The sequence below is a fragment of the Pyrus communis genome, chromosome 14 (assembly GCF_041283825.1).
Source record: "Pyrus communis isolate YQ-2024b chromosome 14, ASM4128382v1, whole genome shotgun sequence".
Taxonomy (NCBI): Eukaryota; Viridiplantae; Streptophyta; class Magnoliopsida; order Rosales; family Rosaceae; genus Pyrus; species Pyrus communis.
This window is the reverse complement of record NC_142578.1, coordinates 9,635,206-9,649,580: the sequence shown is the minus strand read 5'-3', so window position 1 is coordinate 9,649,580 and position 14,375 is coordinate 9,635,206. Positions and strand designations below refer to the sequence as shown.

Sequence of the window (14,375 nt, the reverse complement as noted above, 5' to 3'; positions counted from 1 at the left end):
ATGGGGTTTAGGGTTTCGGCACCTCCATAACTAATGAGAAGTTTCCCTTTACATTTATTTGCTACGGTAATTCATCCTTAGAGTTCACATTGAAAAAAAGTAACAAAGTTCTCCAAATTCACTACTATAAATTAGGTAGATTTCTTCATTGATAATTTATTCTTCTACGAAGGTAATCTATACTTAGTACTCTAAATTATGTGGATTTCTTCATTAATATCACACTAGTGCCGTTTTTTTAATTGCAAATCCTCAAAACTTTCCATTGATCTATTTTTGGTATTGACAAAGTAATTATCTTTTTGTACTCCTGTCTAACCTCCAAATGCGAGATTCCAAAGCACTTAAATTTCTCTCCCGTTTTAGTGAGAGTCCTCTCTTACTGAGAGATTTTCTCACTGCTTGTGGGAAGGTTTTCCAAATTTGACTTTTCGTTCTCCTGGTTGTTGGAGCCAAATTCCCGCAACACCATGTGTGGAGGAAGATGCACAAATTCATTAATCTGTAAAAACAAACAACCCTAAGTAGCCAAGGACTAGGGGGCGCGGGGCTGCAGGGAGGGGGAATAGTGTTGGCCAAAAGCCATTTTACGGTCAAGTTAGTAAGCAAATATTTGTGACTCCAGCATTAGGTAAGAGAATAAGTGTGCAATAAATGTGTTACTAGATATGAACCATAGAAGAATGTATTTGTACCAATCAAGATGGAGTCCTTTAGGACAGGGAATCCATAATAATCGGAAGATTCACAGAGGATATCTAGGAATAGAAAATTGCATCCTTTTAGGAGTATGATTACTTATGACGCATGTCAATCTTTATATTGTGAAGATCCAGAATATAGGAAACTTGACTCATTCCTTACTAAATCACATTTATGTGTCTTGCAGAACAAGTATGGTCAATCTCAGCGAAATCATCGAAATTCCCCCGCAACTCCAAAATAGGATGATGGTGGCATTGCTACTCCGTCTATGCAGCTCCATTGCGAAAGTTTTCGAGTCCATGAGCAAACTTCTAACGTTTTTGTATTCAGATCTGCCTTACTATGATCTTGGAAAATCATGATCCCTCAATTGCCCATAACTATGTGTCTAAAATGATTGTTCCTCTTGAGGATGAATAGTTATCCAAAGACCATGTCGTTTGGAGTAAATTGGAATACATTATCGTTTTCAAATATTTATGACGTTCTGGATTCCTCTTAAGGTTTTGGACCTGCTTAGACACACGGTGCTAAAGAATGTATTTGACTTAGTATGCTGGTCCAGAATGGTACTAATCATATTCAAGGTCAAAGTTCAAATTCAACCCTCGGATGATTTCGATTGCCCTTTCAGTTATCCCAAAAAACGGAGTAGATCCCACTATTATAACTCACAACCCTTAGGTTGTATAAACTTTTTGAAGGCCAGATGGTGCATTGGACTTCTGGATTATGGGTCATGCCCCCGAGTCCGGAGCTTGCCTATTGTGATCGCGTATAATATGGCTCGAGTCTCCCAAGCTTCTAATTGAACCCTATGAAATGTGCTAAAAGAGACTCATCTGGCACTATCACTTTGAGTTTTTAGACTTGCAACTATGCGAAGTTTCAAAGTTGTGTGTTATTTGAAATTTTGGGCAGAGTTCACGTGATGACGAGGATTTCTGACAAAAGCTGACATGTAGGAGTTTTCTTCGTTCGATATAATTAATATACCATTTTTACTAAACTTATTCTTATGCTCTGACATCACGTGTAAAATGGTTTCAATCATGTTCACATACACACTCTTGTAATAGTCACTTTTAGGTTTTAATTTATTCACATATTTCCACATTACTGCATTTTTTGGCTTCGTCACCTCAGGTACCAACCAACACAGCTTAATTGGATGTGCAAGTGGACATTCCAAATTTGAGTGTGTCATATTGGCCTAGAATATGGACAAGCACATAGCAAATGATATTTACAATGCAAATTGCAACTTTGCCATCGATTTACTACCATTTGTCAATAAATGTCAATGGTTAGTAAAAAGAGTAATGCTATTCATACCATGTTTTTGTACCACATTTTCTTACCACCTTAAATGACATTTGATTTGGACAGACACATCATTTGAAATAATCAGATTTTTAAATTTAGTTCATTATTTAATAAACTAATAATTAAGAAAAACTAATTAATTAAATGATGATTGTGGTATATGAAGAGTCTTTCTACTTCATTTCCTTGGGTTTTGCAAATTTTTCAAATGATGTGGCTGTCCACATCAGATGCAACTTAAAGTGGTATAGAAATGTGGTATAAAAACATGGTATGAATAGTATTTCTCCAGTAAAAATGTGCATATTACTCAAGGGCCAAGTAGCATGAGTTTTTCTCTTCCAAGTGGATTCTATTAGGTACAATTTTTGTTTTTTGTTTTTCCTTCTTTGTAGCATGTGTTTTTCTCTTCCAAGTGGATTCTATTAGGTACAATTTTTGTACCCAAACTTATATAGGGTTGTTAATTTTCACTAGGAACTTTAATTTTAGCAGATTACTCTCTGAAATTTTATAAATAACTAATTTTCTCAACTCTAGATTTTGAAATTCTTTATCTTGGTCATGCAGGCAATACATGACAACTGTTTTAGGTCAAAAACGTAATTTTGTTTTGGTAAATTATGTGCAAGGGCAATACTTTGTAGCTTCTAGTATATGGAGTCAACAAGCGGGAAGAGAAGAAGAAAAAAGTAACATGATGTCCACATTAGGGTTAAATTATTGTACTGCCCTTGAATATTTGTCATGTGATCAAAATAGAGAGAAAATTAGATAAAAAACTCAACAATCTAACATCTGGAAAACTGGCTAATTATATAAATTAGAAGAATAATCGGTTAAAATTAAAGTTAAAAGTTTAGAAGATAAATTAGCAACTCCTTAATCCTTAAACATGCCTCTTGTTACAAAGATAATTTTATCCTGAAAAGCTGATGTAGACCATGACATATAAATTCAGTCTCAAATTTGATACCTGAAAGAGTCGAACTAAAATTTTACGAATTATGTGTCGAACTGAATATCTTATGATTGAGCTAGCATTAACCTCGTTGCCCACCAAAGCGGAGGTAAAAGAATTAAAAACCAAACCGTGATGCTAATAGCGAAACTTTATGCGCGCATCTCCTCCAATCCCCTTCGGGTCCTCCACGAGCCCCTCTACGAGCGCTCCATTCCCCCTATTTTCCAAACCCTAAATTCCCAATTCCTCTAGTTTCAAAACCCTAACGGCTATTCCCTCTCGTCTCTCCGGCGACCCCGCGCTCTGAAACTGCGAGATTTCTTCTCCGAAATCCAGGTAAAACTTCAATCCGTGATAAAATTCTCTGATTTCAGTTTGTTCTAAAATATCAAGTTTCAGTAATTCCATGTTAAAACTTTGAAATTACTTTTTTCCAGGCGAGAAAAACCTAGCCATGGGCTCCTACAAGGATGCAGACCCATCCCTAGGGTTCCTAACCCGAAAGGACACCGAGGTCAAGCTCCCACGACCCACTAGGGTTAAGAACAAAACCCCAGCCCCTGTACAAATCACCGCAGAGCAAATTCTTCGGGAGGCTCGTGAGCGTCAGGAGGCTGAAATCCGACCTCCCAAACAGAAGATCACTGATCCCACTGAGCTTGCTGATTACCGCCTCCGTAAGCGCAAGGAATTTGAGGACCTAATCCGGCGTGTGAGGTGGAATGTCAGTGTATGGATCAAGTATGCGCAATGGGAGGAGTCCCAGAAGGACTTCAAGCGTGCTCGCTCTGTTTGGGAGCGTGCTCTTGAGGTCGATTATCGGAACCACACCCTGTGGCTTAAGTATGCTGAGGTGGAGATGAAGAACAAGTTCATTAACCATGCGAGAAACGTGTGGGACCGCGCGGTCACACTCTTGCCCAGAGTTGACCAGCTCTGGTACAAGTACATTCACATGGAAGAGATTATAGGGAATGTGGCTGGTGCTCGACAGATATACGAGAGGTGGATGAATTGGATGCCGGACCAGCAAGGTTGGCTCTCCTTCATCAAGTTTGAGCTTCGCTATAATGAAGTGGAGCGTGCTAGAGCAATTTTTGAGCGGTTTGTGCAATGTCATCCAAAAGTTGGTGCGTGGATTCGGTTTGCCAAATTTGAGATGAAGAATGGTGAGGTTGCGAGGGCGAGAAATGTGTATGAGAGAGCAGTGGAGATTCTAGCCGATGACGAGGAGGCTGAGCAGTTATTTGTGGCTTTCGCTGAATTCGAAGAGCGGTGCAAAGAAACTGATCGAGCAAGGTGTATTTATAAGTTTGCACTTGATCATATTCCCAAAGGAAGGGCCGATGACTTGTATAAGAAGTTTGTGGGTTTCGAGAAGCAGTATGGAGATAGACAAGGCATTGAGGATGCAATTGTGGGAAAGAGGAGGTTTCAGTATGAGGATGAGGTTCGGAAGAACCCTCTTAATTATGATGCGTGGTTTGATTATATAAGGCTAGAAGAGAGTGCAGGGAATAAGGATAGAATTAGAGAAGTTTATGAGCGAGCAATTGCTAATGTTCCTCCGGCTCAGGAGAAGCGATATTGGCAACGATACATTTATTTATGGTATGTGGTACACATACTAAGCCTCGGTTAATTAGCGACTCTGCTTATGCTTTGACTTTGATGTAGCTTCATTTGTTTGAATAATTATTGCTGATTGTTTGTTTCTTTTGCAATTTTAGGATTAACTATGCACTCTACGAGGAGCTTGATGCTTCAGACATGGAGCGTACACGAGATGTGTATAAGTATGCCTCATTTTGTTAGCCTATGGTTTTGTTAATGTACCTGAAGATTGTTTTGTTCTTGCCATATTTTACCTTAACTACTATTCTAGTCAATAATGATACGTGACTACTTACGTGTAAAATTGAAAATAAATCTTGTTCAGCTTTCTCGGTACATGAATTGCTATAGTGCACTGGGACTAATTTTTTATTTATTTTTTATAACTGAATGTATATGAGGTTATGCTTGAAAACTATTACCTGTAGAAAACCAATGTTTTATTTGAGCAATTTGGGTATAAAGTTGTATTTTTGGTGTTCTTATATTATATGTACCATTTTAGTTTATCATGACAGTGGACTGATGAGCTTTCAGTTTTTTCTTTGTAAGGCATGATTTGTTGTAGTTAGTTTTTTAGACATTTTTTGTTGCACAACTAATTTGATGGTTTACAATTTGGAGTTTTTGCAATGCATATTGCCATTATTTGGTGAAAATATTCGTGCAAATTAAAACACAGGTTCACTGTATAAGTTTACATTTGTTACCTTTGACATAGTTGGCACATGGACACGTCCTAAATACTTTGAACAGATTTCTCACTATACTAGAAATTTTTCCAGGGAGTGCCTTAATCTGATTCCTCACCAGAAGTTTTCGTTTGCAAAAATATGGCTCCTTGCTGCCCAGTTTGAAATACGGCAGCTGAATCTCAAGGGTGCACGAATGATCCTTGGCAATGCAATAGGCAAGGCACCTAAAGATAAGGTAAGGTATATTTGGCAAATACATATACTCATTTTAACAATGCCCATTCAACAAGTCAAAATGTATAGTTAATATTTATAATATGCTTCCTTAAAACAGATATTTAAGAAGTATATTGAGATCGAGCTGAACCTTGGGAATATGGATCGATGTCGGAAGTTGTACGAAAAGTATCTGGAGTGGTCCCCAGAAAATTGTTATGCGTGGACCAAGTATGCAGAGTTAGAGCAATCTTTATGTGAGACAGAACGAACCAGGTCGCTTTTTGAACTTGCGATTGCCCAACCATCACTTGACATGCCTGAGTTGTTGTGGAAGGTAAGACATGGGGACATCCTTCTTTCTAATACACCTTTTGTTGTTTGAATTTTGATAGTTGTGGAATATATTAATCTTTCTTGCACTTTTATGTTCTTCTATGATGTTTCATTACATATAACATAATATGTCATGGATGTTAGTTGCACCAGTGCCTAGTTATAGTTCTTGACTTGCAAAACTTGAATTGGAAGAAATAACAGAAGCAACACCTTGCAAAATACCTATTATTCTCAGTTGTATCGAAGTTTTTTTTGTCCTTTATAACCTATCTACTGATTGATTTGTGTCTAAAGCTTAGTTTTTGATGCAGAGAACATGTTCCTAGCTTCTCAACGTAGCAACTGTGACCCTGTTCTAGAAAATCTTTGAAAAATATTAATTTGTTGGCTAAGGTTGATGTTACTAGTTTATGCAGTGCAGGTTCAGATGACAACATAACATTTGTTACTAATTTGATTGATAATTGACAACAGGCATACATTGACTTTGAAATATCAGAGGGTGAATTTGAGAGAACTAGAGAACTTTACAAGAGACTCCTAGACCGAACAAAACACCTAAAGGTGTGGATCAGTTATGCGAAATTTGAGGCATCTGCTATAGTGGAAGATGGTGTGGATTCAGATATGGCCGAAGACCAAGCCCAGGATTATCTTCTTGAACAGAAGAAACAATGTCTTCTCCGTGCTCGAAGTAAGCAGTTAATGGATAGAATAGTAATTGAGAGTTAGCTAATCTATATTCTTTTACAGTAGAAAATATCTCACCCTTGTTTTTTTTTTTTTTTTTTTTTTCCCCTCTCTGTACATCAGGGGTTTTTGAGAAAGCTGTTAACTACTTTAGAACTTCAGCACCTGAGTTGAAGGAAGAAAGAGGTATGTTGCTCGAAGAGTGGTTGAACATGGAGGCGAGCTTTGGAGATTTGGGTGATGTTAGCTTAGTTCAATCTAAGCTTCCAAAGAAACTGAAGAAGAGGAGGCCAATAATGACTGAAGACGGCCCTGCTGGGTATGTGATCAACTCTCATGTCATTTTATGTTCTTAACTTTTTATATTCGTTTCTCATTTATTCATCTCGGTGTAGAGAATCTTTTATACTGAGAAATGGAGTTTAGCTTTGATCTTCTTGTGTTGGTTCCATTTGGTGAGTTCATTTAGTTTTCCATATGTTAACCGATCTTTGTTGAGACTTCGGCAGGTACGAGGAATATATTGATTACATGTTCCCGGAGGAAGCTCAGACGACAAATCTCAAGATATTGGAAGCTGCCTACAAGTGGAAGAGGCAAAAGGTGTCTTCTGATGAGGACTAGTAAGTTTTTGCACCTTGTAGTTTCCTCTACTGTGTAAATACAGAGAAAAGTGTTGTATTGCTTGGCTAATGATCATCTTGATTTTGAGAAACCATGCTCGATGGTAATGTCTAACGAAACTTGTTTTAATAGACAAATATGTCCTCGTGGCTTGAGATTTTGCAATTCATTTCGGGATACAAGTAATTGTTCTTAGGCTATACCCTTGCACACATTGTTTTCTACTTTGGCCGGATAGTTTGCAATTCCTTTCGTGTTCCAAGCTCCTTGGTAATTTTCCTGCTGTGGTGTTATCTGTGCACTTGAAGAAAAGCGATCTTCCATTATTCGCTCATGGTATAACACGTGGATTATTAACATCAATTGTATCTTTGTAACTTTCTGAATTTTGTAAACCGAACCCAGCCTTAGTAGCTTTTCTATTGTCGGTAACAGCAATTTTTATTTTTATTTTTTAAATAACACTTTTTATTTGTTTTACCAAACACATTTGATTTTTTAAATTTTTTAAGGTTTTTTATATTAGCACCCCACAAAATATTAAATGCACTCCACATTAAAATTGAATAGTAAATGAATTATTTACCCCTTTTCTACGGCCCATAATGATGCGCCATTGGCATTCTATGGTTGTCGTGCTTCTTGGGTTTTGATCCAGTGTGGTGTGTCCATTTACATTTTTTAATTCAACAGCTCAAATTCAATTTAATTAATTTCTTATAATAAAATAATCAAGCAGTCAAAATAATATTATTAATTAATCCAAATCAGATCCAACACTAAAACTCCTCTTGTACACTGCAAATACACACTCATTTACCTTAAAAGTTTTTAATGTCTGTAAAAATAAATTAAGATAGATGATATAAAAACTAATTCAAAATTATTAGCCAAAAAAAAAAAAAGAAAAAAAAAAAGTCAAATACAAAAGTTGAACAAACTATAAAGTTTGGGGTGAGAATTATAGGCCCCTTACTGTTGAAAGAAAAAACTGCCTAACCTCATACGTATAGATGGATAGTTGAAAATACAGAACTAAACTTTGATATTTTTCACCATTGGTTTGAAGATGGTTTAACAGATATTCTCCTTTTCTGGAATTTTCTTTTTCTTTTAATTGGCACTTAATTCTTGCTAAGGTCTTTGATCAAGGCATTTGACGCAAGGAATAAATTTGGGAATTTAACAAAAAGCTCCTGGTGCTGTTCATTTTAACGAAAAATCACATTTTTACACTAAAAAGTCAATCCTGATACTATTCACTCTATCCTTTATTTTGTCTTTATCGTTAAAATTCAAAAAATATATTTCTTTTTGCTGATAGAAATAAATAAATGACTTGAATTTTAGAAAAGTTGAAGAAAGGATTTTTAGGCAGCAAGATAAGGTTACAGTTGAGATTTAAATATAGAAATGGCTTTGAGTTTTGCTAATTTAGGATTTTTCTTTATGCCTTTGTGCTGACGGTGGAAAATAGTTGCAGAGGGGGAGGGAGAAGAGAGGCTGTGAACAAAATAAAGGGAAGAAATGCAATTTTCGACTCACACATGAGAGTTACGTGCATGCTATTAATAGAGGGTCTTCGATACGGTCGATATTTTCATGGAAATATCTAAAAAATGGAGAAAAGATATGGAAATAGGGGGTGAAGTCACCTCATATAAGAGAAACTCTTAAGTTCTGGCTAAAATCAGCAGATATCGTCGATATTTCTGACTCATATGTAAATATCAGAGAAACTCTTGTATTTCGTCTAAACCAATATTTAACAACTCCTAAAATTTCATTTTAAATTTCCTTCATTTCCATTGAAGGCAACCGATATCGATATTGATATTCAATACATCTACCGATATTTCTCCAAATTTACACATTAATATTTCCACCAATACCGATATTTTAAACATTGCGTGTACCTCATAATGCAAAGTGTTAGCATCTTGCTCTTTTTGTTCCCGAGATAGCGCGAATCTGAGACGTTGATTTCCATTGGCTTATTATTGTAATATTTAGAAAATCAAAAGGTATTTCCATTACCAGAAGTGCCAATTTTTGGTTCTCCAGGTAGGCAGGACACCCGAATGACCAGTAAAGAAAACCAAGGAAATTACAGTTATTTCCCTTTTTCAAGTTTCACCTCCCAAAATCCTGCTTTTCTTTTTCTTTATTTTTTGGTTTTTGAGAAAAAAAGATCTTAAATTCTGCTCCAGTTGTAATCAAATATTTCTTTTGGATCATCTGAGCTCATATAAAAATTGATCGGCTTGGTGAAAATGGCATTCGATTTGCAGGTAATTTTTTTGGGTAAATTCTTGAAGATAATTTTTTTTTACTGCATGATTTGCTTTAAAGATTTACTAGTTCCAATTCCATAAATTTTTTTATTTAGTTTTATTTTACATTCTGAGATGAGCTAAGAAATATTATTCAATTATTCAAATACATCAAAGCTTGCGCCTTATTGATCCAATAATTGTTTATAAAATAGGAGATTTCAAAAGAAGAAGAAAAAAAATTCCATTTCTTATTTCTCTCTGATGTGTTTCCATCATTTACTTATTGTTTTTCTCTGTTTACGTAATTCAGATAAATTTAGTATAATTATCGTAGCATTTGTCTTATAAAAACAAATGAAATGTAACATCAACAAATAAGGTTCCTCATAGTCTAATTTGAAAAAAAAAAAAAAAAAAAAAAAAAACTTAAAATTTGGCAAATTTAAGAGCAAGTAGGAAGTGGTAAGCAACCAACCCTACATTTAATTGAAGCCTTTATGAAAAAGGGGTTTAAGCCCTTTTGGTATGGCAATAGCTAGGTAAGAGGTCACCTTTCTATATGTAAATTAAGGGAAATGCGATCTTGAATTAGTGGCCAAATCCTTAGGAGCAACTCTTTCTTTCTTTCTTTGTTTTTTGTTGGGCAATGTAAAGGTTGTTCTCAAATGTCATTTTAGTAAAGGTTATTCTCAAATGTCATTCTATGGTTTATGTATGTACATAATGTTTTTTTTTTTTGCAAAACGAAGACGCGTTGAGAAAATCTCACTTCTACCTAATTTCCTTCAACTTTGCTTGTTTCAGGGGATAGAAGGATAATTTCAAGCTTAGACAATAGGTTTTGAGACTTGAATTGGTTAATCGCTTCAATTTTAGGTTTGAATGCAAAAGTATCAAAGTTGAAGAAAATTGAGTATAGATTTCTAGTTTTGGATTGTTGAATCGCTTCGAATTTAGGTTTACGATATAAAGGACCTCCTATGCCCTAAATAATCAACTTTGCAATTTAAAGATGGAATCGAAGTTGAAGAAAATTGAGTAGCAGTGAGGTTTTCCAATGCGCTCTACTCCGAAAATCTCTGTATGTATCTTAAACTAGGGCATATACATTGTCAAGAAAAGTTTAATGTGATTTTATTCTTGTTTCCGTCTTTAGTCTTTAGTTTATTTTTTACTTACTAAATTTTCAGTCCAACCTTTTCATTACGATTGCCGGCACCACTTGATGAAATTGATGCTACAACTTTCATTCAATAAAAGAAATAACTAATGAAAACTTGACGAATCGCCAACCGATAGAATGCTTGTCATGGTAATGAAATAATTATTCATAAATATTTCTCTGTCAGTCTTACTTTCTAATCACAACGTACACTTTTTGCAAGAGAATTCTATTTCTTGGATTTTCGATACGGAGTATGAATTTTTCTTTCCCTTTTTGACTTGATGAGATTTTTTATTTCTTGTTAATCTTGTTCTTGTTTGATTTTCAGGTCTTCGATATGCCTCGCTCAAGACGAATGCAGGCTTGTGTTTATGTGTGGTGATTTATGAGTATTTACTGAAATATTCAAAATCGAGATGATAAAGCATCGCTGGAGGGAGATAGCTAAGTCCTTTAACAATCATGTTGATCCTGAAAAAACTGAGCAGCTGAAGAGGACTAAAACAGGTCCAAATTTCTCTCCTCTCAACCCTTGATCTTCGATTAAAATGCCAGTCACTCATTCGATCGGTGAATCTTGAAACAATAGCCTTTATTTTCATGGCATTCATAAATTTCAGTTTCTGCAATACCATGAAAAGGATCAATAGCTGAGTACAATTTATAAAATTGATTGTCTTCTTTTTGTGCTTATGTGATCTTGCAAGCCTTGTTAATTGTTAGTATTTCTTGTTCAAATGTATGGCATCAGTTCTTTTGTAAATTTCCAAAACTGCATTCTAGCATATAAATTTATGTCATTTTGCTTGTTGCCCAAGGAAACCATTAAAAATTGTTACCCTAAATATTTTGCGGTAATATGTTATTCTTTACCGTTGCCACTTCATTTGATGTTAGAGTTATTTTTCTTAGAGAATTTGTGTTATCTGCAGAAATTGAAAATAATGTGACGAGGATCTTCAAGCTTATAAAAAACGAAGACCTAGGGAAGAAAGATGGAAACCGTAAAGATTTGAAGAAAGAGTCAGAACTTGTTGCGCTCATTGAGAACTTTTACGAACAGTACCAGTCACTATATGCTTTGTATGATCATCTTGTAGGAGAGTCTGGGAGAATCGTTCGTGGCAAGAAAGAGCGAAAAGGTTTTTCCATGTCTCCCTCCAGCTCAGATTCCGAATACTATTCTTCAGAAGACATTGAAGGTAACAATGCCAGATTGGAAAGATCTAACAGCATCAAGCATGAACTCAAAAATGAACATTCGGAAGGCTCTGGTGATCTAAAGCGAAAGTCGGTATCTGGAAATGGAGAAAAGGAAGCAATAAATTCAGAATATTTGGCAGCATTGAGAAAACTAAAACAAGCAGAGATTGTAGACAATGATTTGAAGGATGAAGTTGATGAAAAAGTAAAGGAACCTTCAGCTCTTGTCGAAGCTCACGAGGCTCATGGGAATCATTCGTCAGCTCGAGTAAAAGAGTTGGAGGGACAGTTAACTGGTTTTAAAATGGAGTTGGAATCCTTGTGCAGCCAGAAACGAGATTTGGAAGCATGGAAGGAAGGTAAATCTGCTGAAGCTAAACAGCTAGGAGATAAAAATATTGGATTACATGCGCGCATTTTGGAACTTGAGTTAGTTTTAAAAGAAAGAGATGATGAAATATCTGATCTCAAGAACAAACTCAAGGGAAATGAGGAGAGCTCAGTATCAAAAATTTCAGAATTGATGACACGAGCCGAAAATATGCAACAGGAAGTTGATTCGTTGTGTTTGCAAAAAGGTGAACTGGAGAAAAAGATGGTGAGTAAAAAGAATGAATCACTAGCGCAAGTCAAGGGCTTAAGCGAGCAGGTCAATGCAATGCAGAAGGAATTGAAGATCATTCGCCAGCAAAAAACTGAATTAGAAACGCAACTGGATAAGAAGAACAAAGAAATCTCCAAGCATCTGCAACAAATGGAAAATCTAAAACACGAGTTAACAAAAAGGGACACAGTTGAGAAGAAAATGACGGAAGAAAAAGAATATTTTCTCGCGAAGGTGAAGGACTTGGAATCAGAAGTGAACTCTCTACGCAATAAAAAGAAGAATTTGGAAAAGCAGATTAAAAACAGAAACCATGAGAACAACAGGTTGAGACAAGAAAATGAGATTCTCATTTCTAGAATTTTTGGGTTGGAGGGAACGTTGACTGAGAGAGGGGATGAGATTTACGCTCTTCGTGAAGAATGCGAGAATGGAAATATTGAAGCTTCTGCTCAACTTATGAAATTCACGACGCAGGTAAGCAATTTGAAACAAGAAATGGATTCCTTGCAGGCTCAGAAAGGCCAGTTGGATTTGCAGATTGAGATACAAAACAAGCACTATTTGAACAAACTGACTGAAATGGAAAATCGAAACGATAACTTGACAGACACGATTGGCCGGATTGAGAGAGAGAACCAAAAGTATTTGGAAATACTGAGTGAGAAGGAAAATCAAAACCATAACTTGACAGTCAAGATTTCCGATCAGCAGAAGATTATTAAGGAACATGAAGAAACTATCAAGAAGTTCAACAAGGAGCATAAACAAGCTAAAATTTGGTTTTCGGAATCCAAGTTAAATGTACGATTTGTTGAAAGGAAGCTGGAAGAATTGGCAGAGAAGTATAGAATCAATCTTGAAGATAGCGTGCGCCTCTTATATCAGAGAATCAGGGTAGCAGAACAAATACACAATGAAAACAAGGAAAGCCACAAGAAGTTCAAAGAGATGTACGAGAAAGAAAACGAAGATCTTAAAGAAAAGCTAGCAACGTATCAAGATCCGGACACAAAGTTGAAGCAAATATCGAAAATAGCAAAAAGTACACTGCTTGAATTGGACTTAGTGATGCTTAAATTTGAGGAGGGACACAAGAACTTTGAAAATCGGATTGTGAAAATGACGGAGGAGCTTGAGTCCGCAAAAACTTGGGTTAGCGAGAATGCTGGCGAGATCAAACGTTTAAAGCACAATGTAGATTTCTTAACCACACAAATGAATGAAAAGGAAGAGCAGGAGAGTGTGTTGAGAGAAAAAGTTTGGAAGTTGGAAGCGTCCGTGGGCAAGGAAGCTGGGGAGAGGCTGAACTTAGTTAAAGGGTTAAGCCAACTAGAGAGTCAGGTGGCAAATCTTGAGAAAGAAGTAAAGGACAAGGATGAAGACTTGCTGAGTCTTGGGGAGGAGAAGAGGGAGGCCATACGGCAGCTCTGCGTGTTGATCGATCATCACCGGAGTCGCTACGATGATCTGAAGGAAGCAGTGTCAAAGAGGTCAGCTGCAACAGCTGCCAGAGGCAGGATTGCAATTTAGACCTCTGTTATGGCCATTGATTTGATAAAGTTTGTTTCACATTATAGACTCTTTTCGATTATTTCTTCTTTCTTTTTGTATAGGACAAGTGATGTGTTGCTCAAAAGGGCATTTCATCATCCATGATATACATTAAATTCCTGGGGTGTATACACGTAAATATAATTTTGCATCGTTTTTTAGGTAATTAAAAATGAAAAGAAATGCTAAGACTACATAAATGTAAGAGAGAAGAGAGATGAACACTTTTAGAGAGAGAAATTAGAATCTGATCTTTATATTCGATTTAGTACAAATGAATTACAATCTGTCATTTTATATCTCAAGTTAGTCAGCTACAGTGCTAACTAACTCTCGACAGATTCTAACAATCCTAACAGACTCTGTTGATATAGCAATGCTGATGTGGCTGCTGACATGT

The 14,375-nt window shown here is 36.1% G+C and overlaps 2 protein-coding genes across 3 annotated transcripts; both read left to right on the top strand.

The window, feature by feature from the left end:
* The first annotated feature begins 2,980 nt into the window (after positions 1-2,980).
* LOC137712694 (uncharacterized) lies at positions 2,981-7,342 on the top strand. The gene is made up of 8 exons (XM_068451826.2): positions 2,981-3,331; positions 3,433-4,606; positions 4,726-4,791; positions 5,395-5,539; positions 5,639-5,857; positions 6,334-6,553; positions 6,673-6,868; positions 7,059-7,342. The coding sequence occupies exons 2-8, from the start codon at positions 3,450-3,452 to the stop codon at positions 7,171-7,173; spliced, it is 2,118 nt and encodes a 705-aa protein (XP_068307927.2). The 5' UTR covers positions 2,981-3,331; positions 3,433-3,449; the 3' UTR covers positions 7,174-7,342.
* Positions 7,343-9,230: 1,888 nt separating this feature from the next.
* Positions 9,231-14,114, top strand: LOC137712261 (myosin heavy chain-like protein). Of its 2 annotated transcripts, none has more exons than XM_088684302.1 (3): positions 9,231-9,464; positions 10,943-11,121; positions 11,547-14,114. In XM_088684302.1, the coding sequence occupies exons 2-3, from the start codon at positions 11,031-11,033 to the stop codon at positions 13,952-13,954; spliced, it is 2,499 nt and encodes an 832-aa protein (XP_088540428.1). In that variant the 5' UTR covers positions 9,231-9,464; positions 10,943-11,030; the 3' UTR covers positions 13,955-14,114. The 2 variants fall into 2 exon arrangements, with proteins under 2 accessions (XP_088540428.1, XP_088540429.1); XM_088684303.1 differs by lacking the exon at positions 9,231-9,464 and adding an exon at positions 10,799-10,865.
* The last annotated feature ends 261 nt before the right edge of the window (positions 14,115-14,375 follow it).